The sequence below is a fragment of the Marmota flaviventris genome, chromosome 10 (genome assembly GCF_047511675.1).
Source record: "Marmota flaviventris isolate mMarFla1 chromosome 10, mMarFla1.hap1, whole genome shotgun sequence".
In the NCBI taxonomy this organism is placed as follows: Eukaryota; Metazoa; Chordata; class Mammalia; order Rodentia; family Sciuridae; genus Marmota; species Marmota flaviventris.
Window position 1 is genome coordinate 99,577,487 of NC_092507.1, and position 27,981 is coordinate 99,605,467.

The following is a 27,981-nucleotide window of genomic DNA, read 5'->3' on the forward strand; positions in this document are numbered from 1 at the left end:
TATAGCAACACAATTTACGATAGCTAAACTGTGGAATCAACCTGGATGCCCTTCAGTAGATGAACGGATTAAAAAAATTTCATATACACAAGGAAATATTACTCAGTAATAAAAGAGAATAAAATCATGGCATTTGCAGGTAAATGGATGCAGTTGGAGGAGATAATGCTAAGTGAAGTTAGCCAATCCAAAAAAAAAAAAAAAAGACGGATGTTTTCTCTGATATAAGGTGACTGGCTCATAGTGGGGTAGGAAGAGGGAGCATGGGAGGGATAGACGAACTCTAGATAGGGCAGAGAGGTGGGAGGTGAAGGGAGGGGGCAGGGAGTTAGCAATGATGGTGGCATGTGATGGACATCATTTTCCAAAGTACATGTATGAAGACATGAATTGGTGTGAACATACTTTATATGCAATCAGAGATATGAAAAATTGTGTTCTATATGTGTTATAAGAATTGTGATGCATTCTGCTGTCATGTATTTAAAAAATAAAAGCAATTAAAAAAATAGAAAGAAATGTTGGTCTGTAGTGGGTAGAGAAAGAACTGACATGTGCCAGGGGCCTGCTTGGAACATCCATTAATTGAGGCATTATGAATAGACTCTTCCTAGAGTTAGAATCCCAATCCATTTATTGAATGTTCTGTGTTGATGGTTTAGCACTTGGATGGGATCTGGATGGAAGTGATGTGTTACAACTTGCTAACTACAGTTGCAGTAGTCACATGCTGGGTCCTTAAAGGGAGAGACACTACTCAGAGTATCAGTGCCTTCTCTTATCTATGCTATTATGATGATAAAACTGTTTTGAGTAATTAGTTTCTATGGATTTCAGGAAACAAAACTCAACTTGAGCTAGCTTAAAGAACCATGAACAAACAACAAAATAGACAATTTTAGTGAAGGCTCGCAGAAGTCTCTTATGTAGATTCTAAGCAAGAATGGAATTATTGGGCTGTCGGGAAAATAGCACAAAGCAAGGCATTTTGTAGCTCAGTGGTCACATAGGTCACATTTCTACATAGGAGCTCATTGGCCCGACCTGATACAGATGTCAGTTCCTCCTCAAGTAAACTATGGCCCTGGGGCTAGAGCTACATTGGATTTAAAGACTTCATGGGGCTGCCTTCATGGATTGAGGACAAAGATGGGTTGTCAGTCAAGGGTTAGACAAGGGTTACACATCTCCTACGTGTGTAACTTGTACATGGGAGTATGGGAATCCTTTTCTCATTTATGGCTAGTGCGGCATGAGAGCCTCTTTAACATAGAAAGACAGCGTGGCTTGCTGTAAAGAACACAGAGCTGTGAACAAGAAGACAAGGCCTCACTGAAGCTGGGCAAGTCAGCAGTGCCATTTGTAAAATGGTGTAACACGGCTGGGTTTAAAGCTTGCCTGAGAGAATTAGCAAAAAAATCACAAAACTGCAAGGCCAGCTGCTTTGCACACAATGGCCCAATAAATTTTTAATACCATAGTAATTACTAATAAAAAAATAAAATTTGTGAATGAATCAATCATGACATTTTGTTCTAGAAATTGTTTATTTATATTCTTATTGTGTTTTTATTGTTAGACTGTTTTTACTACCCACATATTCTTCCATGATAACTTAGGAAACATCATTAAATCCATGTTCAATAAATAGTGAGAAATCATGAGTGTTAAATTACTTTACCAGTACAATACCATGGTAACACTAATGATTGATATAGCCTTACTCTTTCGTTATCCATATTTACAACCAAGCCTGTGTCAGCACAGCTAGACCCTTCTGTTCATCTGTGGAACAGAACAGAATAAGACAGTGCAACAGTAAAGGCAATTCCATATTTGTTTAAAGATCATCCTGAGCTTAGCTTTTAGCATTGATCTTCAGTGTCAAGCTTAAGGTGATGGATCCAAGTTCTAAATTCTAATTTTGATTTTAAAGCCCAAATTTATTTTCAGCATGAAGTGCTATCAGTTGTTTCCCTCAAAATGACAGGTTTCTTTCTTTCACTTAATATTTGCTAAGCACTCAAGTCTGATGAACTTTGGCTTATCTGTCAGTTGTTCTTTCAACTACGTGGGGTTTCATACAGAAGGCAGCTATTTCAGCTCACAACTTGAACAGTTGCATGACTGCTTCTTCTGACATGATGTTCACACTTGTATGCACAGAAATCCTTCTGTGCTTCCCCTTTCATCACACATAACAGGGGAGGTACATTTGAGGTTCAAGATTTAATGAAGTTACGATGTTTATAGTTTTAATCTCTTTGCCAAAGCCATTCTTAGGTGAACTGTCTCTTGTGTTTATTTAACTGTGGGCAGCATGGATGTGAAGATACAGTAACTACTAGCACAATTTAGTTCCACTGCCTGAGTCCCACCACATGCAGCAGTTTTATCCCCATTGCCTTTGCAAACATCAGTGTGAATATCAACACAGCAAAAAAAAAAAAAAAAAAAAAGCAAGTAATAGCTAAATAGCTATTTGTGAGTAATAAAATCCTTCTGACTTCAAGGTTCTCCTGAAAGAGTCTGTGTACTGTACTTTGAGAAGTGCTGCTGTGTTCTATCCAGGGCTGCCTGGATTACATTTAGACTTCTTACTCCACAGCATCACAGACAAAAGCTGGGTTGTATCTGTGATAATACGGAATGATTTCTCTTTGATTCTCCTTTTAGGGATTAATTGTGAAATCAATTTTGATGACTGTGCTAGCAACCCTTGTGTCCATGGTGCTTGTATGGATGGCATCAATCGTTACAGTTGTGTCTGCTTGCCAGGATTCACAGGTAATGCTTCCTGCACTTCAGCCCCATCACTTTGGGAAAATGGGACATCTGAGGGAAAATCACTTTTCAAATGTCTCTTGTTTCTTGGTGTCTCTGGAAGGTTTGAAATCTGCTTCTGTACTTCTCTGATCCAGTTTTCTGCTCATAAATCTTCCTTAAACTGAAACATGCTATATTTCATTTATTAGGTTTTACCATCATTGTGCTTGAGTTAAGTTACCTCCAAAGCCAACTTTATTTTCCTGCAAGCAGTAGTTGGTACCTTCTGTAAATCCATATGCGAGGTAAACTTGCAAAACAGCACTTTTTGTCTCATGTCCTTCCTCTTTTGGGGAGACTATTTAATAAAATTGTAACTTGAGGGGACCACCTTAATTTGCCTGCATGAACAAGATCTTTCTGTGCAGGAGGAAGAAAGTAAATGGCTAAAATAGCTTAGCAAGTCATTCCTACTGAAGTACAAATAGCTAGAACACTAGCACATGCAAACCCGTGTACACGGGCACATCCATGCATCTCTCTCCTCTTTCCTTGTTAATATTACCTTTCCTTTTACCTTCCTGTAAAAAGTTCCTGAGGCTACTGAGGAAACCTAGCCCCTCACTGACATCTAAGCTGCTACAGGCACCATGAGAGGGATTCACAATGTATTCTATTCTTTCCTGTCAGTGCCACAGACAAGTAGGCCCTAATGTAATACCCTTTAATAATGACCATGTGGTCATTTGCACTTCAGGTGAGAGACTCCTTATGAGCTTTTGGCAGAGGCAGCAGGAGCCAAATGAAGAATGTCTGCCATTGCCATGTGTTCTCTAGTTCACAAGCACTTTTCCAGTTTGTATGACTGTTGTTGCTAGACAGGAATGTTTGTAGCTCCAGTGATTCTTGTTCATTGGAAATCAACGAGAAGCCAAGTATGATGAAAGCTTTCAAGCCAAGACCATGCAGTAGAGTGGTGGCCTGATGGACTTGTGCATCCTGAAAACTGTCACTCCAGTATTAGGTGGCAGCCAACAGAATGCATGGAAATTCCTGCTATTAGGATAATAGGTGCACTGTTGTTAAATGGGTAGTATGAAGAAAATAGCTAGCACATATTTTGAGCTATGCATCAAATTAAGTGCCAAATCACAATTGTCACAGCTGTTTTTGTTCCTCTGGTATTGATGAGAAATCCAGAGCTTAGAGAGGTGAAGTGATGTTATCAGTGTATTCTACCCCAGACATCTGATCCCAGAGCCCTGGTTAATTTGTGGATTTATGTAAGACTTACTTATTTGTTTTCTCAAATGTCAGTGCATCATATTCTTTCTCTTTTTAACATTCAGCAACCCAGCAAGGTCAAGGAGGGAGGGCGCATAGGGCTAGAAATATTCTAAATAAACTTAAGGTGAAGTATGAAACTGCATAACCAAGAAATGGAATGTTTTGATTACTGGGCGGTACCCTGTTCTTGGAACTGTTTTCTGTGTCTGACATTTTTTTTTTTTTAAATCAGTAGCTGAAAATATCTAAGATGACTGTGGTGTATACTCACGAGTGGTAAATGAAAAGTGTTTTATTCTTTCCCCTGTTTTAATTTAATACATTCCCCCTATTATTTTAATAACAGCTTTAAAAGACTTAAGGGATGTTTTTGTTTTTGTTTTTTTCTTTCTTTAAGACTAAGTTCTCTGTTTTATTCAAAAAGGATTTCTTGATACTTTTTGAATAAATAGGAGAAAGAAAGGAATCATGTGATAATCCTGTGAACTACTTTTCAGTTTTACATAGCACCACATTCGTTATCTTGAATTCTCCAATAGTCTAGAAAGGAAGTTCTGCCATCCTCATTTAATAAATAAGGCAGCTGAGAGACAGAGCTTGATATGCCCATATCCTTAGCTAGTGAGTTGCAGAGAGGGCTGTGAATTCTCAGAAGGCAGGAACTTCCCTTTATTATCCTTCTAGCAATATCTAGCACAGAAGAACACTCAATAAATGTTGCTGGATGAATGAGTTGAGTGAATTGTACTCAAAATAAAGCACTTCTGTTATTCAACCCAGACCCTAATGCCTGGACTAAACACCAGTTCATTGAGAATTCATTAAGTACCTACCAAGTAGGAAAGACAGGGTAACTTCTCATTTCAATAATTGCTGAGCCAGGGGCTAGAGTTGTGGCTCAGTGGTAGAGGGCTTGCCTAGCACATGTGAGGCACTGGGTTTGATCCTTGGCACTACATAAAAACAAATAAATAAAACAAAGATATTGTGTCCAACTACAACTAAAAAAAAGATATGTATCTTTGTTTTATTTATTTGTTTTTATGTGGTGCCGAGGATCAAACCCAGCACCTCACATGTGCTAGGCAAGCCCTCTACCACTGAGCCACAACCCCAGCCCCTAAAAAAATATATTTAAAAAAAATTGCTGAGCCCCACAACAGACATGATTGCACTGAGCATTTTTGGTGCCCTGTGGACATTCCACGAAGGCATGACCTTTCTGGTGGAGCCACTGCTGAAGACTGCACAAGCCACTTAAAACTCTCATAAAAAGATTGCTTGAAAATTTGTTCTGGGAAGAATTTTAAAGCAAATGAAGGGCTGGGGAGTGTAGTTCAGTGGTAGAATATTTGCCCAGCATGTACAAGGCCCCAAGTTTGATGACCAGCACTGCAAAGAAAAAAGAGAGGGAAAGAAACGGGAGGGCAGAGGAGAGGAGAGACTCAAGAGGCTGAGGTGGAAGGATGGCTTGAGCCCAAGATTTGAACACTAGCCTGAATTGCATAGTGAGACACCATCTCTCAACAAAATAAAACAAAGCCAAAAAAACACAATCAAAACAAACAAACAAAAATGAATGAAGAAAACTTGAGAGCATCTGTGGAGATGCTTCCCAAAAAGGACCACAAGTGGATGGCTGTTTCCTTTCATACTCTACTGGATTGCAAGCCATGGACAGCCTAGCAGTTGAAGAGCTGTGGTTCATATTTTGGTGCCATTGGCAAACATCTAAAAGAATCAGTGGTCAAGGCCAAGGAAATAGCATTTTAAAACGAGTTATTAATAAAACACTTAGAGAAAAATAGCATCCACTTCCAGATTATGGGTCTTCACCACAAGAACCACCAATAATGGTTTAGAGAGCAACAGAGAGTGAAAAAAATGTTAATACCCATACTTTAAAGGGTGTGTGTCTATTTCATTTGGAATTTCCTGTTCTAAATGCAGGGTTGCTCTTTCTTACATTTAAAAAAATGTGTATTTTTTATCTGAGTCAGAAAATTGTATTCTTGGTAATTCATATGTTCCTTCATGGCAGTTGCTTGATTCCATTTATTTACAGAATTATGGGCAATTTAAAAATTTCACATCATTTTCGAATATATAGTCAAATCTCAATTATTGTAAATTTAACAACTAAAAACACTTGTATAACTGGCCCATTGTCACATTATTCACCCAAATGACAGTGAAAAACTAGGCTATTGCAGACTTCTTTTCAAAGTTCAATCTTGGGTATGGCTTGGAAGAAGAACACACTCATTTCAGTTTCACGTACTCCCAGCATCTATCAACATTGTTAAAGAATGAAAAGTATAAGTGTTTAGTGCAGAATTTCTCAACCTAATGTTTGAACCACCTGCTTGTTTTAAAATGTGGCTGTTGGGCCCCACCCATCACAATCTATGCAGTAGGGCCTAAGGATCTCATTTTGAGCAAGAACTTTAAGTGGCTATTTTGCACATTAAAGTTTGAGAACCATTGTTTAGACTGAGAGATAATGGTGTTTTCTTAGTTTTTAGGGAGCCATAAAATTATGTTTAGAAACTCTACTTTTTGAGGCAGAAAATGGAGTAAATGATACTCTTAAGAATCAAAACAAAATGCCTTTCTTTTTAATCAATTTCATCATTAAACTAAGTTAATAGTCCATTGACATAGCATTCTAGTTCACCTCTTCCATAGACATGGAAGAGGTTGACTAACTGAAAAGTGAGTTGGTGGTAAGCCAGTGGAAAGCACGTTCCAGAGGCTTCTGGGAGTGTGCTTACAGCAGCAGCATCAGGAGCAGCCATCTTTGCTGACCTCTGAGGTTCTCTTCAAACCTTGTGAGGTTTCTCCATTTCTAAGGTGAAAATGGAAAGAAATACATGACAACATGGTATAGCACTTTTCTTGTGTTAACTTTTCTTCATTAACAACTGCCAATGCCCCCTGCAACTTCCTTGAATGGTATTAAGTGCTCTTAAGTGTCTCATTACTTAAATTTTTTTATTGGTGCATTATAATCATACATGATAGTGGGATGTACTGTTGTTACATGTGCATACACGCACAGAACAACTAGGTCAACTCCACCTCCCAGTAACTATTCCTTAAACCTTGACATTTGGTGTTCCAAGGCACCTCATAGCCTGTGCAGATGAAGAGTGTCACCCTGTGTGTATATCAGTTCTGGATGTGCTCCTGAATATCTGGGATTTGACTAACAGCATCCCCTTCTCTGCAGGGCAGAGATGTAACATCGACATTGATGAGTGTGCCTCCAATCCTTGTCGCAAGGGTGCAACGTGTATCAATGATGTGAATGGTTTCCGCTGCATGTGCCCCGAGGGGCCTCATCACCCCAGCTGCTACTCTCAGGTGAATGAGTGCCTGAGCAGTCCATGCATCCATGGCAACTGTACTGGGGGCCTCAGTGGGTGAGTAGCTGCCATATGTTGGCCGGTTCCTGTCTGTTGACCTGTGTCAAGCCATTTGGCTTTTGGCGTTGGTGATAGCCTGCAGAAGTCATTTGGATACTTGTCCTGCAATTTGGCTGAAGGTTTTGGAAACAAACTGCCACAAACTCTTCTAATTTATCACTTTGTCTATGGAAGCTAGCCCCGCCTTCCATGGTGGAGGACCTGGGAAGAAAGTAAGGAGGATTGTCTCCTTTACATAAGTAGTATAAGGACCTCATGGGAGGAGTCCAGGCTTATTTCATGAGTCTTTGGCAATTGTGTTTTAGAACTTATTACAAGATTGAGTTCTGAGGAGTTTTCTAGCATCATTTTTTAACGACTTTTTAAACACAGCCTACCTTTGTTCATCATAGTACTTGTGTGTACTCTGGAGTGGAACTGGTTCAGCCAACTTTAGACATGATTCTGATAAAACATTTGCAGTTGGCATGTCCCTCAGAGTTGTATAATGTATTGGTAATTTTTAGAACCACAGCGTAACCTTAGGTTCTCTGAGAAGGTCTTCACTTTTATTGTGCTTGCCATAAGACACGGTTTTAGACATTGCCATTTTCCACACTTACAATAGGTGAAAGAATGAGAGTGTTTTAGGAAATAAAGTTTTTTTCAAAATGAGTTAACTTGGTATTCATGTCTCAGAGTATGACATCCTTAAAAACACCCCCTTCCATCTACCCTTTTCCCACAAATCTCCTGTGAAACATAGCTATCATTTCCTGATAGTACTCTCTAAGTGATACTGATATTCAAGTACGATACTGTATATTTCAGATGCCTTTATTTTATGCTCTTTCTTGATCAACACCCTGGGTGCTTTCTGAGGCAGAGTAAAGCAAGACTCAGATGTAAGACATCCAGGGAGTTATTCATTGTGTCTTAAAGTCTTTGCTACTGTCTTATTTCTAGGTGTCTGTTTTGCAACACAAACTAGGGATCTTAAGGTTTGTTTTACCTTAGATTTATGTGTAATAAAATTAGTTTTGTAAATTATTCATTTTAGTGTTTCCTGCAGAGTGGCCCAATATATATATATATATATATATATATATATATATATATATATATATATGACCAGTCATTGTTTATATATGAAATTCACTATAATTAATTAATTTCACTAGCTTCTTGGTGAGCTAGGGAAGCACCACATAGGTCTCTTTACTGAATATACCAGATGGGCCCAATGACTCTATGTAGAGTCATAGAAGAATATGAGATTACCTTACTAAAGAGCTCCTGCCTCCTCATTTCATCACCAACTCCTTTATTTTATTCTCTGACTCTACTGTACATTTTTGTGGGGTCTTCTTTTAGATATAAGTGCCTTTGTGATGCAGGATGGATTGGCACCAACTGTGAAGTGGACAAAAATGAATGTCTTTCTAACCCATGCCAAAATGGAGGAACTTGTGACAATCTGGTGAATGGATACAAGTGCACTTGCAAGAAGGGCTTTAAAGGTGAAAACAAAAGTACATCTTTTATGTCTCTTATTGTCTTATTGCATACTACATGGCTCAGTTCTTTCCATTTCTGTTTTCTCATTCATTCATTCATATGGTAAACATGGAGGAATTAGTATTTGTGAGACATTTGGGGGAGGAAAAATTACTTGTATAGATGAAATTTCTGCCTTCAGCCTGACAGAGAGGCAAGCTGTTAAAACAGTTCATATTTAAGATGCTCAGTTAAGACTCACACAGCTTTGGACAAGTGCCTAATTGTAGGGTCATTGGTCTAGGTTTCATTCTATGGTAATTCAAATAGCTCTATAGAAATATAATATTTTGCTTTCTAGTTAGGGTAGCAACATCACAGACTCAGCTGTGTTTGGAACCTTCTCATAAACTCTTTCACACATCAAGGTATTTTTATTTAGTTTTTTATTGCCTTTTGGAAAAATGCATAGCAGTGAAATTGTATAAGCCTTTTTTTTGAGTTCACACTTGTATTTGCACTATTATAAGTTTTCACTTGGAAACTCATGAGAGATAAATATATGGGTAGATCATTTGTATTTATGCTTACATTACCCATTGATTTCTTCACTCAAAAACCGTGATTGGCTATTATGTTATATCAGCATGTTTTAGTGCTGTTTTATTTGATTACAGATTAAGCATCCCTAATCCAAAAATATAAAATGCTCCAATATCTGAAACTTTCCTAGCACCAGCACGCTGCCATAGGTGGAGAATTTCACACTCAACCTCATATGACAGGTCAAAGAAAAAATACAGGTTCATTAGAAATATTGTGTGGAATTATCTTCAGGCTATGTGTGTATATGAAACAAATTTGATTTTTTTTTTTTTTTTTTTTGTGGTTTAGACTTAGGTTCTGTCTCATTATCTGTATGCAAGTATCCAAAGTCCAAAAAATCCAAACTCTAAAACAATTCTGATGTTAAGCATTTTAGATGATACTTAAACTGTAACTGAAATTTTTCTGAGACCTATTTCAGTCATTTTCTGATATATTGCATTACATTTGCAAAGAAATTTGTAGATACAAAGGCATCTTTCTTTATTTCATTGAGACATGCTTATCAGTGAGTAAACTAAAACTCAAAATGTAAAATCCAACTTCTTATGCCCAGTTAGTATTAGAGTACAACTGAGCCCAGTTCTCTATACTCCTAGATAATCAATTTCTCCTTTACTGTGCTGTAGTTTTTCTATTTTTTTGTGTGAAACTTTACCAGAAATGCAAAAGGTAGGCAATATTGGGTACTATCCTATATCTATTGATCTTTTGTTGCTTTTATCCATTATTTAGTGGGATTAAATGTCATGCTTTGAATCAGGAGAAAAACAATTTTTTGACTTCAGACGTACCCCACTTGATGGTAGAGACTATGCAAATGAGAGTGGGCATAAATCAGAGGCTTTGATTATGTATTCAAAAACATTTTCTTTTTTGCTGACCAGAAGCTTTGCATAAAAAGGCCTATGTTTAGATAAGATAACAAATGTTTCAACCCTTAGCATCTTGGTTTATTATTAAGAAACTACTTGTAATTGGAGGAGTAATAGGCTCTCAGGCCATTAGAATAAACTGTTATTACTTTCATCTTTTGACCGATTGATCATTCACTGACTGACTATATGCCAGGGACATATGACCAAAATGAATAAGCAGGTGTTCCAATGGTCTGAAACAACGAGTGCCATTTCAGAGGTGTTTAATTTTTACCACCAAGAGAACTGGTTGGTCATTGAGGTAAAGAGGAGGCTGACAGAAAGTCACTGTGTGTGTGTGGTTTTCACTTTTCTGCCTACAGGCCACAACTGCCAGGTGAATATTGATGAATGTGCCTCAAATCCTTGTCTGAACCAGGGGACCTGCTTTGATGATGTTAGTGGCTATACTTGCCACTGTGTGCTGCCCTACACAGGTGGGTGCTGTAGGTGCCTGCAGTGAGCATAGGGGATGTCTGACCAAGCCAGGTCAGTGAGCACTGTGAGCTTCAGTGAGGCAGGTCTGTGGGGCCCTGATGCTGCTCGAGGAATCACTGCTTGGGTGTCCTTCCTGCCCTCACTGACTGCAACCTGAGTTCGGAAAATTTGGGATGGGGAAATACATTGGTCTTCTTAATGCTTTAGTGTTTGGACTTTATATCTGACTGGAATCTGGTATGTAGCTGATGGACTTAGTTCATCATTTGAACGGACCATGTGTTTTTATGAACTGTGTCAGACAGACACTGTTTTGTTGTTGTTGTTGTTTGTCCTGGAGATTGAATTCCAGGGCATCACATATGCTAGGCAAGTGCTCTGCCACTGAGTTAACACCCACAGTTCTCCAACACTTTTTATATTTTGGGTTATTTAATCTTGTCTTCAATAATTCTACAATGTAGAATTTCCTGTCTCACGAAGATAAGTAGGAGATAGAGCATTTGCCCATAAATCTCTGAGTCTGAAGGTTTTCCTGTTAACTGCCATTCTAATCCTAACATTCAAACGTCAGTCTTACTCAGAAATATTGTCCCCTGAATGCCTCTTTCACACAGAGAAGACAAAAATGTGATTTCAGTTGACCTCAACTGTTCTGTTTTGGTAGGTATATTTGGCACTTTGGACATTCTTCCTGTTTTCTCCTATGTCTTCATTGCCATTGCATGGTGGTTGCACTTGTATGCCTTGCTCACCTCCTTGTCGTCCATTTTCTTCATCCATGAGGAACAGACACAACTGTGGCTTTGCCTGTTTGAGCAGTGCACAGCATGCAGACAGGAACACACCAGACCTGTCATTCCCTGGGTCTTGGGCAGTTAGCCGCAGCAGTTCATGGTGACTGAGCTGTGCAGAGCAGCAGGATGGCCACAAGCATGACTGAAAGACTTGTCTCTTCTTTGTTACCTTTGCTCCTTAGAAGAAGTGGTAATGTAGGGAAATTGCATTTAACCCTCCTGGCTCATAAACTCAAAGTTATAAGAGATTCTGTCTCTAGACAAAGAAAGTACAAATAACGTCATTCCAGAGGCTTGTTGATCTCATTTGTTGGTAGCAAAAAGACATCTCACATTGGATGCAGTGGCACACACCTGTAATCCCAGCAGCCTGGGAGGCTGAGGCAGGAGGATCGTGAGTTCAAACACAGGCTCAGCAACTGAGTGAGGCCCTAAGCAACTTAATGAGACCCTGTCTCTAAATAAAATACAAAAAGGGCTAGGATGTGGCTCAGTGGTTAAGTGCCCTGGGGTTCAGTCCTCGGTACTGTCCCCTTACTCCCTCCCTCCAAAAAACCCCCAAAATATCTCACAGCCACAAAGCCTGGGAATGGACAGCTGTGGATATACACAGGTGTCACTGTGCTCAGCTACTTTGGGGACTTACTTGCTGTGTATCTTAGGTGTACAGCTCATCTGCAGATGATCTGTTTTCTCATCATGCTTTTCCGATGCACTGATATATTTGGCTTTTTGCTGGATATTGATTTTTCGTTAGCATCTTTGTTTAAAAAATTTACAACGGAGAGTGAGCCTGACTGAACACAACTATGCAGATTAGCCTTGTAGCTGTGCGTGGTTAAAGGCTGTAAGCTTTGTCAGGTTTGCCCAGCGTAAGGGAACCAAGCACCCTTATAAGCCACTATTCTCCTACTTTTTAAAAGTGGGTTTAAGATATTTTGGTGAACATTTGGTGATTTTTTTCCTGAGTACAAAACTTTAGAACGAAAATTTTAATTTGAGAATAAATTTAAAAAAAAAAACAAACCTCATCTAGCTGGGGATGTAGCTCAGTGGTAGAGTGCTTGCCTGGCATGTGTGAAGCCCTGGATCTGATCCCTGGCACTACAAAAAATAAAGTAAAAACCTCATCCCCTTTTAATAATAGCGTTCCTATTTAATTATTTCTTGCTGTGAGTTTATATCTAACATACTAAAGTAGGAAGTGGTGGGCAGATACCAGTGTCATATTCATACATTATAAGGAGTCAGCTTGCCTGGCAATCAGAGCTGCTCTACTGTCTTCTACTTGTACAGTAGTGCCCATTGCCTTCCAGTTAACCCATTCCCTGGAACAGTTCAGCTGAGGTTGGAGGAGCAGGAGGCCATGGTTCAGTCTGTGAGGCTGAGCTTCAGTGTAGCTGAATCTTAACTATGGAAATGCAAAAATTATCTCATCTGATGAATGCAGGTGTCCAAATCCATGGAACCACTTGTGATGATAATAGCAAAATTAGTAGCAGCCTAACAGTAATTGAATACTCTCTGTGCACCAGGATGTGTGCTAATAAGGACTTTGTATGCATTTTTTAAATTTAATCCTCAAAAATTCTCTTTGAGTTATATATTGGTCTCATTCTCTTTATATGAGTAAGAGAAGAGAAGTAACCTGCCCAGGTTCGCAAGTTAGCAATGTCAGACCAAGATTGAAAGGACTAAGAGTCTCTCAGATTCCAAAGGGTTCCCCTCCCCAACATGGTTGAACCCATAGACACTCTACCACTGAGCTACATGCCCAGCCTTCCTTATTTTTTATCTTTAGGTGGGTTCTTGCTAAATTGCCCAGACTGGCCTTGAACTTATGATCTTCTTGCCCTGGCCTCCCAAATTGCAGGGATTAAAGGGGTGCACCACCACACCCAGCCCATAGTCTCTTAATGACTACTTTAAACTTGAATTCCGAGGAATTCTGGGTGTACTATTTGGGAAAACGTTCGTTTACTTGGCAAGTTCTCTGTCACAAACTGTCATTTGCTTTTCAGGCAAAAATTGTCAAACTGTGTTGGCTCCCTGTTCCCCAAACCCTTGTGAGAATGCTGCTGTTTGTAAAGAGGCACCGAATTTTGAGAGTTACACCTGCTTGTGTGCTCCTGGCTGGCAAGGTAATAACATGAAGATGGAGGAGCCAGGCATACGTGTTCTGAACTTCAAAGTGGTCAGGTCATCATCAGATGACATAAAAGACTTTGATCTTCTGAGGCTGGTCCATCTTTGTCAAGAACTCTGTCCTGGAGCTGGTAACTGGAATGGTGCAAAAAGCCTTTCCATTGTCCTTTGGGGCCCTCTAGTGGCTGTAGACTCCACAGAGACTCTCAAACCCTGATGTTCTTTCTACAGAGAATTTTAGCATGATGGCATTAGCCTTTCCGGAATATAGATGTTTTCTTGGGTCTTCCCAAAGCCTGAGATCAACCAGTGTGTCCTTGGAGTAGCTTTACCCATCCCACATAAGCTCAGGCCCCACAGATTACTATGGGAATCAGCTTCCAAAAACTAGTTGTTCATTGGTGTTTTTTTCTAGGTCAGAGGTGTACGATTGACATTGATGAGTGTGTCTCCAAGCCCTGCATGAACCATGGTCTCTGTCATAACACCCAGGGCAGCTACATGTGTGAGTGTCCTCCAGGATTCAGTGGTATGGACTGTGAGGAGGACATCGATGACTGTCTTGCCAGTGAGTATGCCCCAAGGGAGAGGAAATCTCTCAGGGAACAGAGCAGATGAGTTCAGCAGAGGCCACTGCCTCTTATACTGATGTCAGCCATACCAGTCATTTATTGAGTATTTTTAACACTGTTAGTTTAACATCTTCTTTAGAAGCTAGTGTCTTTAGGAATCAAAACAAACGAATTTCTTTTAAGCACTTCTCTATGATGTTTTGAATATTGACAAGATGGAGACAATGCTATGGTAGTTTTCCTTATACGTATTTCTGAGTGACAATTAACATGCAATAAACTGCAAATATTTAAGTGTATATTTTATCAAGTTTTGGCATATGATAACAAAAGCCATCATTTATGATAATACACTGATTTGTCCCTCTTAATGTATACCTTTGTAATTTAATCCCTCTACTTTCTTATCCCATACAACCACAGATCTTCTTTGTCACTGTAGATTAATTGGCATATTTTACCATTTTAAATACATGCGATCATATAAACATACTTTCTGTTTAGAGATTTTGACTTGTTTCAGTAAGCATAATATTTGAGACTTGTCCGTATTGTTCATAGTAATAGGTTATTTTGCTTTGTTGATGAGTAGTGATATATAGGCTGTTTTTTTATTAAGCTTTGGTAAAATGTATGTTTCAAAGAATTAGTCTAATTTATCTAGGTTGATAAATATGGTAGTATAGAGTCAATCATAGTATAATCTTTATTGAACTTTTAGTGTTCATAAGATCTGTGAACAACAAGCTTGTAGATGGCAGTCCAAAGATAAATTAGACCTAGTCACAACCTTTATGAAGCTCATTTCTTACTGGGGAAGAAAGATACATAGACAAATAATTTTAACATTTTGTGGCAAATAGTGGGAAAAAATATGTCTAAGAGTCAATTGATGGAGAAATTAGAGAATTGAATAAAACTATTTGGATGCCTTTCTCACATTAACTATCAAATAAATATACAGTACTTTAACTTTCTTTCTTATATGAAGTGGGACCAGCAATGTTTACAAGGAGTTTGAAACAATTCAGTAAATTATGGTGAGTTTCTTGTGGGAGTCTATGGAAATTATAGTATTGTGTACTGTGGTTAAGAAAGGTTAAAATATTTTTATAATTCCTCTAATTGTAAGTAGACTCAATCATTATTTAAAACAAATATGAGGTATTTAAGTGTCCCTCTCACAAAGTAGGGGCATTTTACTCAGTATTGAATTTTCATTTTAAATTTATGAATTGTCTTTGCAATTATATTTTTTTAAATTTTTTTGGGGGGTTAGTTGTAGATGGAACAGAATGCCTTTATTTTATTTGTTTATCTTTATGTGATGCTGAGGATTGAACCCAGTGCCTCACGCATGCACTCTACCACTGAACTACAACCCCAGCCTTGCAATTATATTTTTAAGATCCTTAAGCGCAGTAACTGTATCTTGATTTTCTTATTCTGGTTTGTATGCTATCTATATTGTGGAGGGCCATGGCATGGTAATAGCTCAAATTTTGTTGATTAATTTCTTTTTTCTTCATTGTTTTTAGATATACATGACAGTAGGGTGTATTCTGACATATTATACATATGTGGAGTGCAACCAATTTCAATTAGGATCCCATTATTCTGATTGTACATGATGTGGATTTTACATTGATCATGTATTAATATATGAGCATAGGAAAGTTATGCCCAATTCATTTTACTGTCTTTCCTATTTCCATCAATCCTCCCTTCTTTTTATTCCCCTTTGTCTAATCTAGTGAACTTCTATTCTTCCCCTCCATACTCTCCTTTGTTATGGGTTAATATCCACATACCAGAGAGAACATTTGACCTCTGGTTTTGGGGGGATTGATTTATTTCACTTAGCATAATAAGTTGCATTCATTTACCTACAAATGCCACAATTTCATTCTTTTTTTATGGCTGAGAAATATTTCATTGTGTGTGTATGTGTGTGTGTGTGTATGTATATATATATATATATATATAATCTATCACATTTTATTTATCCATTCGTCTGTTGAAGAGCACCTAGGTTTGTTCTATAGCTTGGTAGTGTGAATTGAGCTTCTATTAACATCAATGTCACTATAGCATGCTGATTTTAAGTCTTTTGGGTATAAACCAAGGAGTCAAGGATAGCTGGGTCAAATAGTGGTTCCATTCCAAGTTTTCTGAGAAATTTCCATACTGGTTTCCATAGCGGTTGCACCAATTTGCAATCCCAACAGCAATGTATGAGTGTACCTTTTCCCCGACATCTTCACCAACATTTATTGTTACTAATATTCTTGATAATTGCCATTCTGACTAGAGTGAGATGGAATCTCAGTGTGGTTTTAATTTGCATTTCTCTTAATTGCTAGAGATGTTGAACTTTTTTTCATATATATTTTGACCATTTATGTTTCCTTTTCTGTGGAGTGCCTATTCAGTTCCTTTGCCCATTTACTGATTGGGTTATTTGGATTTTTAGTGTTAAGATTTTTGAGTTCTTTATATATCCTAGAGATGAATGCTCTGAGGTGCAGGTGGTAGAAATTTTTTCCCATTCTGTAGGCTCTCTGTTCAAGTTTTTGATTGCTTCTTTTGCTGTGAAAAAGCTTTTTAGTTTGATACTATCCCTTTGATTGCTTCTTGATTTTACTTCTTGTGCTTTAGGATTCTTATTGAGGAAGTTTGCTCCTGAAATGACATGATGGAGAGTTGGGACTTCGAACTCAATCTAAAAAAAGAGGTGAAAGACCTCTAGAATGAAAACCACAGAGCACTAAAGAAAGAAATTGAAGGAGACCTTAAGAAATGGAAAGATCTCCCATGTTCTTGGATAGGCAGAATTAATATTATCAGAATGGCAATCTACCAGAAGTGCTATACAGATATAAGGCAATTTCCATTAAAATTCCAAGGACTTTCTTTATAGAACTGTCCATCATGTCATTCAGGAACAGACTTGTTAATTAATTTCTGTGAGCATCAAGTATTCTAAGATCAAGCTGTGTGATTTTTAAATTTGTTTTTGAAACATTAGATTTAGGGGCTGAGGTTGTAACTCAGTGGCAGAGCACTTGCCTCCCACATGTAAGTCACTGGGTTTGATCCTCAGCACCACATAAAAATAAATAAACAAAATAAAGATATTGTGTCTATGTACAACTAAATTTTTTTTTTTTTAAAAAACATGAAATTTATTTGGAAAAACAAGAGGCCCAGAATAGCCAAAACAATCCTTAGCAAGAAAAGTAATGCAGAAGACTTTAAATACAAGACTTTAAATTTTACTACAGAACTATAGTAATAAAAATGACATGGTATTGGCATAAAAATAGACTTGAAGATCATTGGAACAGAATAGAAGACACAGAGACAGACACACAAATATATAGTTATCTCATACTAGAGAAAGATGTCATAAACATACATTGGAGAAAAAATAGCCTCTTTAACAAATGGTGCTGGGAAAACTGGAAATCCTTATATAGTAGATTGAAATTGAACCCCTATCTCTTACCCTGCACAAAACTCAACTCAAAATGGATCACGGACCTAGGCATTACACCAGAGACCCTGCACCTACAAGAAGAAAAAGTAGGCCTAACTCTCCATCATGTCGCTCAGGAATAGACTTGTTATTTAATTTCTGTAAGCATAAACTATTCTAAGATCAAACTATGTGATTTTTAAAATTGTTTTTAAAAGTATGTTTCCTAATGCTACCTAAATCTAAAACACGTAGTAATAAAGAAATAAATGAAAATAGTGAGAAAGAGAAGAATAGAGGGATGATTAATTTATTTAATATTTCTGGAACAAAATTAATATATATGATATATGTTTATATATGTAGATATACCCATATATATGGAGATTTTACGTATAATTCTGTCTTTGTTCATCTGTTCAGCCTCTACATATACATTTTGAAAATATTGATAAATATTTCTGATGAGCTGTGTGTTGGATCACATATTTAGTTTGTCAGTGTATGAAAGATCAATGCAAGTTTTATGACTATACTAATATTACAAATTTGTTAGGGGTGATTAGATGACCGTGTATCCCAATTGCCATAAAATTTTAAAATCTCAGACAAATGTTACTGAATTAATTTTCATAAATGGGGAAATCAGGGCAGAATAGATGGTTAGAGGTCAAGGACAGAAGTCAGAATTGTACTGTCCTTAGCATGAGATCATTCACCTTCACCAGTCTTAAGGTGAACTTGGTGCTGCTGTTCCAAATCCTAACTTTTATAATGGCTTAGATCCTTGCCAGAATGGAGGTTCCTGTGTGGATGGAGTGAACACTTTCTCCTGCCTCTGCCTTCCTGGATTTACTGGGGATAAGTGCCAGACAGACATGAATGAGTGTCTGAGTGAACCCTGTAAGAACGGAGGGACCTGCTCTGACTATGTCAACAGTTACACCTGCAAGTGCCAGGCAGGATTCGATGGAGTCCACTGTGAGAACAACATTGATGAATGCACTGAGAGGTGAGTGGCTGTGCGTTGGGCATCAGCATCTTATGTGGAAAGGAAAGAAAGCAGAGGAACTTAGGAGTTCTAGGAACTTAAGAGTGCTAGGATTGTGGGGCAGGGGTGGGACCTCCCCTTGGCTCCTATTCTAGTCATCTCTCATTGCCTATTCCCAATTCCTGAAAGAAGGTTGAAGGTAGATAAACTTAGTGGGATAGATAGGCCAGCATTTATTTCTTACTTAGGGAATAATAGTAGGAACTATAATTACATTCTCTCTTTGTTTTCTTATTCATTTCAACGGCAGTTGATCTAAAAATTCCTATTCCTTGGCAGATTTGTTACCACTGTTTAAGGACTTTCTGGGAAGTCTGTTCCATTTATTTTTATTATATTATCAACATGTTTGTTCTGTTTCTCTTTCATAAAGAAGTCTAAACTGAAAAGCTATTTATCTGGCATTTTTTATATGAAGTAAATTGAAGCCAGGCATGGTGCTGCACACCTGTAATCCCAGCAGCTCAGAAGCTGAGGCAGGAGGATCGTGAGTTCAAAGCCAGCCTCAGCAAAAGCGAGGTGCTAAGCAACTCAGTGAGACCCTGTCTCTAAATAAAATATAAAATAGGGCTGGGGATGTGGCTCAGTGGTTGAGTGCCCCTGAATTCAATCCCTAGAACCCCCCCAAAAATATAAAATAAATTTCAATATAAAGTAAATTGACTTAGTTGATTAATAATAATAATAATATGTGGAGAGTCTCAGAATTGTGGAAAACTTCACATTCTCCAGGAATCTAGAGTAAGCACAGCCTTTTAAATACTCCTAAGCCTTTGGGTATAGAAAGGAAGTTGGCACTCAGGGCTTCTGACATCCAGTTTGAAGGAAAGTAAAATTTACTGGATATAGGAGTTTGAGATGCTCAGGGGTATTTGCAATTTAGATTTTTAAACCTTGTTTGTAAAAGAGCCGGTCAGAGGAACCAATACATAGCTAATGTTGCCTCCCTGCCCATTTGCCTCTCAGTTCTTGCTTCAATGGTGGCACATGTGTTGATGGAATTAACTCCTTCTCCTGCTTGTGCCCTGTGGGCTTCACTGGTCCCTTCTGCCTCCATGAGATCAATGAATGCAACTCTCATCCATGCCTGAATGAGGGAACGTGTATTGATGGTCTGGGTACCTACCGCTGCACCTGCCCCTTGGGCTACACTGGAAAAAACTGTCAGGTAATTAGTTTCCTGTCCACTCACTCAGTTCTCCCACAGTAGCTGAGTATTATACCTGTTCCCTTTCTAGGCAAAATAAGCCCCCTTTAAAAGAGGAAATCATAGTCCTAGGGGTCTTCCTGAGATGAATCTGGTAACTTATTAGTAGGTTTCAAACTGGTGATGCAGGCAGCACGATATGAATCTGCAAACTAAGATTGTCTTAAGAGACTGACCAAGAACTGCAGAAAAATACACAAGGGAAGCAAGCACATAGATACCTTTTACATTGGAAGTACAAGAGGAGAAAGAACATCAAAATGCCATCTTTAAAGTTCAGGTACAACATCTAAGAGTATAGTAGCAATTATCATGTCTTCCAATGTAGAATTCATAAAACCAAACTATTTATGTATCTTTAAAATTCAAATATATAATTATACATTTTCATAGAATCTTAAGATGGCAAAGTCCCCATAAGTGATTACTCTAAACTTTCAATTCATGGAAGAGAAACTGAGCCACCAAGAGACATTGTGGTGGCACACGCCTGTAATCCCAGCCACTCAGGAGGTTGAGGCATGAGGATCGCAAGTTCAAAGCCAACCTCAGCTGAAGTGAGGTGCTAAACAACTCAGTGAAACCCTGTCTCTAAATAAAATACAAAATAGGGCTGCGGATGTGGCTCAGTGGTCGCTTGCCCCTGAGTTCAATCCCTGGTACCAAAAAAAAAAAAAAAAAAGATATGTACCAAACAGTACTATTTAATTTTATTCTACTTACCTCTTCAACAATCAAAGAACAACAGAACTTCAAAGAACTTTGGAATAAATAGCAAAATGTAACCTGATTCACAGGTGCATTTCAGTAAGGCTTTGGTTATATTGGACGTGCAAACAACTACCTTCATGTGTTGAGCAGGTTGGTGCTGATTGTGTGGATCCAGCAAACATTCTTCAAGGGGTGCATGCTCACTCTCGTAGGGTGGATGGCAGTGCTGGAGGTGCAGTCTTCCCTACCTCCAGTGGCCTTTTCTTTCAGCCAACAGTCTCTAATGTGAACATGGCCTTCCTCTCTGCTTTTTGTTTTTCATAAACCTCATTTTCTTCCCTTCAAAATAAGCTCTTTGGAAGAAAGAAAGATCTCCCATGCTCTTACATAGGCAGAATTAATATTGTCAAAATGGCCATACTGGGGCTGGGGTTGTGGTTCAAAGGAAGAGCACTCGCCTAACATGTGTGGGGCACTGGGATTGATCCTTAGCACCACATAAAAATAAAATAAATACATTGTGTCCACCTATAACTAAAAAATAAAGATTTTTTAAAAGTCATTTAAAAAAATGGCCGTACTACCGAAAGTGTTATTCAGATGTGATATAATTTCTATTAAAATCCAAATGACATTCTTTATAGAACTAGAAAAAAGCAATCGTGAATTTCATTTGGAAAAATAAGAGACCCAGAATAACCAAAGCAGTCCTGAGCAAGAAGAGTAAAGCAGGAGGCATCAAATTACTAGACCTTTATGCTACAGAGCAATAGTAACAAAAACAGCATGGTATTGTCACCAAAATAGACAAGTACACCAATAGTCAAGAACAGAAGACAAAGAGACATACCCACATAAATATGGTTATCTCATACTAGACAAAGGCTCTAAAAGCATATTGGTGTGACTGGAGCTGTGGCTCAGTGGCAGAGCATTTGCTTAGCACATGTGAGGTCCTGGGTCTACATAAAAATAGACAAATAAAAATAAAGGCATGTTGTCCATCTACAACTACAAAAAAATTTTAAAAAAGCATATTTGAGAAAAGATAGCCTATTAATGGTGCTGGCAAAACTGAAATCCATATGAAGCAAAATGAAATTAAACCTCTATCTCTTACCCTGCACAAAAATCAACTCAAAATGGATCAAAGACTTAAGCACTAGAACAGAGACCTTGCACCTAACAGAAGAAAAACTAGGCCCAAATCTTCATTATATTGGCTTAGGACCTGACTTCCTTAATAAGACTCTTAAAGTGCAAGAAGTAAAATCAAGAATCAATAAATGGGATGGGTTAAAACTAAAAAGCTTCTTCTCAGCAAAGGAAACAATAACATGAAGAGAGAGCCTACAGAATAGGGGAAAATCTTTACTACCTGCACTTAAGATAGAGCGCAAATCTTCAGGATATATAAAGAACTCAAAAAACTTAACATAAAAACAACAACAACAACAACAAAAAAACCCCCAAATAACCCAATCAATAAATTGCCTAAGGAACTGATTGGACACTTCACCGAAGAAGAAATACAATTGATCAACATACATATGAAAAAATGTTCATCATCTCTAGCAATTAGAGATGTGCAAAACAAAACTAAGATTTCATCTCACTCCAGTCAAAATGGCAGTTAATAAGCAACAATAAGTATTAATGAGGATGTAGAGAAAATTATACACTCATACATTACTGATGGGATTGCAAATTGGTGCAACCACTATGGAAAGCTGTATGGAAATTCCTTAGAAAACTTGGAATGGAACCACCATATGACCCAGCTATCCCACTCCTTGGTTTAGACTCAAAGGACTTAAAATCAGCTTACTACAGGGACACAGCCACATAATGTTTATAGCAGCTCAATTCACAGTAGCTAAACTATGGGACCAATTTAAGTGCCCTTCAACAGATGAATGGATAAAGAAAATGTGGTATATATACATGGAATATTACTTAGCCTTAAAGAAGATTCAAATTATGGCATTTACAAGTTAGTGGATGGAGTTGGAGAATATCATGCTAAGTGAAATAAGCCAAACACAAAAAAACAAAGACTGAATATTTTCTCTGATAAGTGGATGCTGATCCAAGAAGAATCAAATTATGGTGTTTAGAAGTTAGTGGATGGAGTTGGAAAATATCATGCTAAATGAAATAAGCCAAACACAAAAAACCAAAGGCCAAATGTTTTCTCTGATAAGTGGATGCTGATCCATAATGGGGGGGCAGGTACAGAAGAATGAAGGAACTTTGGATTGGGCAGAGGGGACGGAGGGTAGGAGTGCAGTATAGGTATGGGAAGGATGGTGGAATCAGATGGACATTATTACCCTATATACATGTATGACTACACTACCAGTATGACTCTGCACCATGTACAGCCAGAGGAATGAGAAGTTGTGTTCCATTTGTTAAAATGTGTCAAAATGCATTCTATTGTCATGTATAACTAATTAGAACAAATAAAACTAAATAAAATAACTTCTTTGGCAGTTTTAGGTTTATTAATGGACTTTATATCCTTTTACCCATCTTCACTGCAGGCAGGGTTTGGTCAGGATCCACATGGGTTTCATATAGGATTAGCATAAGGAAAATGGAACTTTTTGCATAGCTTTAACTCTCTTTATAGCCCTACAGGGTGTCTGTATATGTAGACATAATCCTGTCTAGAATATGGAGAATAACTTAACCTATTGGATCTTCTGAAATTCTTAAACTTCTGTGGAAAGAACTTATTAAATAGCAGAGCTAAGAGAAACCAAGACTATTTTAAAATTGTGAGCTGTATCTGGAACATTTGGTCTTGTTTTAGAGCTTGGGTGAGGTCTCTCTCTCTCTCTTTTTTTTTTTAAGTGTGTTTTCCTTTGATTTCTTGTAATACAATATAACTTATTTTCTTCATTTCTGGTATTTGGATTTTGATAGATATGTTTCCTTGTCTCTGCTTCAGACCCTGGTGAACCTCTGCAGTCATTCTCCATGCAAAAACAAAGGTACTTGTGTTCAGGAAAAGGCAGAGTCCCGGTGCCTGTGTCCATCTGGGTGGACTGGTGCTTACTGTGATGTGCCCAATGTCTCCTGTAAATTGGCAGCCGCCCACAAAGGTGAGCTCTGTCCCTGGGGCTCAAGGTTTTCCCTGAAGTATTGACTGACCAAGGGCATTTTAGGGCTAATAATATTAATCTTGTTGGGTAAGAGGGAAAGACGGATAATAGTGAATGGGTAAAGCTCTGGAGAAAGGGTAGAGGAATGGGGTTAAAGGTCCCAAAAAGAAATTCTAAGGCATATTCCACTTGTAGGGTTTGTTTATTTTTTAATGCAAATCTGGTACAGAGAGTTGTGAAGAAATAGACAAGAATAAAATTTGCTGATCAACCAGCTTTGATTCACTTGCTCATGCGTCATTCTGAACAATGTGTGTCTTGTGCTCTTCTGTGATGACTTTTCTTCCCCTGGTTTCCCAGCTGTGCCTGTTGAGCGCTTGTGCCAGCACTCAGGTATCTGTATTGATGCTGGCAACACGCATCACTGCCAGTGCCCACTGGGCTACACTGGGAGCTACTGTGAGAAGCAGCTTGATGAGTGTGCATCCAATCCCTGCCAGCATGGCGCCACCTGTATTGACTTCCTTGGAGGATACAGATGTGAGGTAAGGATGAATGAGCACAGATCAGAGAGCTCCCAGGAGGTGGTGTGGCTGTTATGAGCTCTAGTGTGTCAAATTTAGCTGCTGTGTCTTATGTATACAACTTATAGATTTTTACTAATCACCATCATAGTGTTTACCAATCCCACTGTTTTTTCAGCCTCCCTATGCAATACATTAGCATTGCCCTAGTAAGATATTTTTATATAGATTCTAAAAAGGCTTGCTCCGGGATTTGGAACCAATAACCACTTCTAAGGTGCATTATACACCGTCCCCTGTGCACAGTGGTCCCTGGAACTTCCCTGAATATCAGCTGCGATAGGAGAAGCCACTTTGAGGAATGGCTTTCCTATTTCATCCATGTCACCTTTGTCTGCTGTCACTGATCAGTCAACTTATAATTCTTTCTCTCAAAAAAAAAATGTTGCTAATCCTGTTTCCACAGTACCCATGCTAAATGTTACGCGTGTGTATTGGATTGTGTATCTTCAAGGAACATGTCACTGTCTTAATATATGGGCTAATGGTTAGAGCAAAATGTTAACAAAGCACCAGAGACATGAATTCAATACCAATTCAGACTGCCAAACAACAGAAAAGGCTTTGCTTCTTCACTGTTACCTAGATTGTTTATTTCTTTACAGCCAGTCTGGGACTCATTAACTCAGAAGCCTACCAGTGCCAAACTCAAATGTTTACACATTCATTTATCTTCAACTTATCCCAGATAAGCAGAATTTTAACTGTTTAGGTGCTACCTGCCTGGCATACCCTGTAAAACTACACCCAACATTTACTAGTCATAGATGAGATATACCCTAGTCTGTAAAGACCCAGCCAAAGCTGCCCTTAGGAGCTCTCTGACCAGAGACTCCTGCTATTGGGCTGCTGAGTGACATTGTCTATACCACTAACCTCCCTTTCTCATCCCCCTCTCTCCAAGAGTTCATTTTTCTTCTTCCCTCATCCTTCTTCCCTTTTGGATGGTCGCATCCCACAAGGGACTTCCCCTACATACAAGCCTGTTGAACTATTGCTCAAATAAAGGTACTGTTGGATTGTATTCCTTTACCAATCCTGAATTCCTTCCAATTCCTACGTCAGCCACAGCCAGCCAGCGCCACCTTCTTCTGCCCCTACTTCTATCTCAGTCAGTTTCTCACATGTACATACAGTTTTCTGAACCTGGAGGTCAGTACATGCCATACCTTTACTACCCACCCGCACATGCTATTTGACTGAGCCATAGGGTCCTTGGACATATGAAGGAATGCATATATAAAAAATGGGAAAAACCAGTACACAGGAGGAAAAAAAGTTTTGCACAGGAATCATATTGAAAACAACCCTCATGATATTCAATCCTTATCTTTAAAGTGGCTTGTTTGGCTGGAAGAGAAATAGGTAAATACCAGTAAGATGGAGTTTGACCCCGCACAGATGATCAGCAGAGAATGTGGTGGTTCCAGAGAAACATAAAAGAGCTGTATGAGAAGCAGGACAGGATCACAGTAACATTTCAGATCTCCCTTGCCTTTGTGGTTTGTCTCCAGTAATGATGCAAAATCTCTTCTTCTTTGCTTCCTCCTGGCAGTGTATTCCAGGATATCAGGGTGTCAACTGTGAGTATGAAGTGGATGAGTGCCAGAATCAGCCATGCCAGAATGGAGGCACTTGCATCGACCTTGTGAACCATTTCAAGTGCTCGTGCCCACCAGGCACTCGGGGTATGAAATCAGCCTTACTCATCTTCCATACATGGCCTTTCTCTAAGTTACAGATCCATTCTTAGTGGAAAAAAAAACAAAAAAACCAAACAGTAAAACTAGCTTCACTACAAGCATTTAGTTCTGCACCTTAGTAATTCAAGTATTTTTTTTCTTTCATTTCTTGCAAGCTCTGCTTCATAGTCTCAATTTGGTCTGGTTGTTTCAAATCTTATTTTTCATAAAACACAGAACATAGAACTGATATAACATTGTAACAAAATTATCCTGGTCAGCAAGATTTCTTGATGCTTCAAGCAAAAGCAGCTACTAATCCCTTGAGTAAATGATACAACATTTACCTGCTTTGTTTTTTAGCTAGCTAGTTTTTGGTTCCATAGGGTGAGGGAATGAATGAAATGAAAATAGTTGCCTATTGTTATAATTCCAGAGGAGGAAGCTGTTGGTCTAAGGCTGTGCCTACATAAATGCAGAGCAACATTCTGCTGTGGGCATTACCAACAACCTCCAAGCAATTTCCTAGAAAGTAGGAATAAGTATTATTTATTAGAAGAGATCAGTTATGATTGTGTGAATTCTGAGTAAACTGAAAAAATGTGAAAGGCCGTCAACAATAATGGGAAATTCATTCTCTTCTGTGTCAAAGAGATTGGAAGTTCAGAGAAGTATTTATATTGTCTTACATCTTGGTTATTATAATTGACTGTCTTCCTCCCACCCCATCCCAGCTTTTTAAATATTTTATCCCACTGCTTTTTCACTTCCATGATTTTAATGAGAAATTGGCTTTTATTTGTATTGAAACTCCCTTGTATGGGATATGTCTCTTCTCTCTTCATGTTTTCAAGCTTCTCTTTATCTTTTGGCAATCGAACTATAATAGTGCTGGTGTGGATCTCTTTGAGTTTATCCTAGTTAATATTTATTGAATTATTATACCACATTTGCTTGTTTAGATGTGTGGAACAGTATTTATCCTGACTTATCTGACAATTGGCGAATATATCAGGAGACTCAAGTTCCATAACATCATTATGAGAGTTACCACAATGCCTGTTTTTAATTTGCTATCCTTTTCAACTTTGGATCCTGGCCTGGATACATTTTTAGTTGTTTAGTTTGAGAACTAACTGTAACAGTTCTGCCCATCCCTACTGTTTTGCTTTAGGCCAAAGTTGCATTTATTTTCATTTTTTAGATCTGTTCATTACTGGTAGTTCCATTCTGATGGGAGACTGGGTATTTATGTTAATATATTCTCAGTTGCTAAATATCAAATATTTTGTGAGACTCGAAAGCACATATCAGTTTTGTTTTTACTTTATTTTCATTTAACTTCTAAATAGGTGATAAAGTAAAATATGCACATGGACATAGACAAACATGTATACATCTACATAGAAAAAACATGTAGTAAAACACATCTTCCCATCCTTGTCCCTCTCCCTCCATGCTGAGTTCTCCTTGTGTCACAAACAAGTAATTATCACTTTTAGTTTCTTGTGTGTCTTTCTAGGGTGTCTTTTTTTTTTCCTTAAGTATTCTTCAGAATGTCTTTATGAGGCTGGGGATATGGCTCGGTTGGTAGAGTACTTGCCTTGCATACACAAGGCCTTGGGTTCAGTCCCCAGCACCACAAATAAATAAATAAATAAAAATTAAAATAAGAAAAGAATGTCTTTTTGTACATGGAAGTCAAATATTTTTAACTTTGAAGTTG

General features: G+C 38.2%; 1 protein-coding gene across 1 annotated transcript in view; it reads left to right on the plus strand.

The window, feature by feature from the left end:
- Notch2 (notch receptor 2) overlaps positions 1 to 27,981 on the plus strand; it is a 160,244-nt gene that overhangs the window by 112,820 nt on the left and 19,443 nt on the right. The window contains exons 12-22 of the mRNA XM_027951770.2: positions 2,677 to 2,787; positions 7,286 to 7,478; positions 8,835 to 8,980; positions 10,804 to 10,917; positions 13,737 to 13,856; positions 14,276 to 14,428; positions 18,694 to 18,922; positions 19,928 to 20,129; positions 23,836 to 23,989; positions 24,350 to 24,534; positions 26,129 to 26,261. Of these exons, the coding sequence (XP_027807571.2) occupies positions 2,677 to 2,787; positions 7,286 to 7,478; positions 8,835 to 8,980; positions 10,804 to 10,917; positions 13,737 to 13,856; positions 14,276 to 14,428; positions 18,694 to 18,922; positions 19,928 to 20,129; positions 23,836 to 23,989; positions 24,350 to 24,534; positions 26,129 to 26,261 (1,740 nt within the window). The remainder of the gene's footprint in view (positions 1 to 2,676; positions 2,788 to 7,285; positions 7,479 to 8,834; positions 8,981 to 10,803; positions 10,918 to 13,736; positions 13,857 to 14,275; positions 14,429 to 18,693; positions 18,923 to 19,927; positions 20,130 to 23,835; positions 23,990 to 24,349; positions 24,535 to 26,128; positions 26,262 to 27,981) is intronic.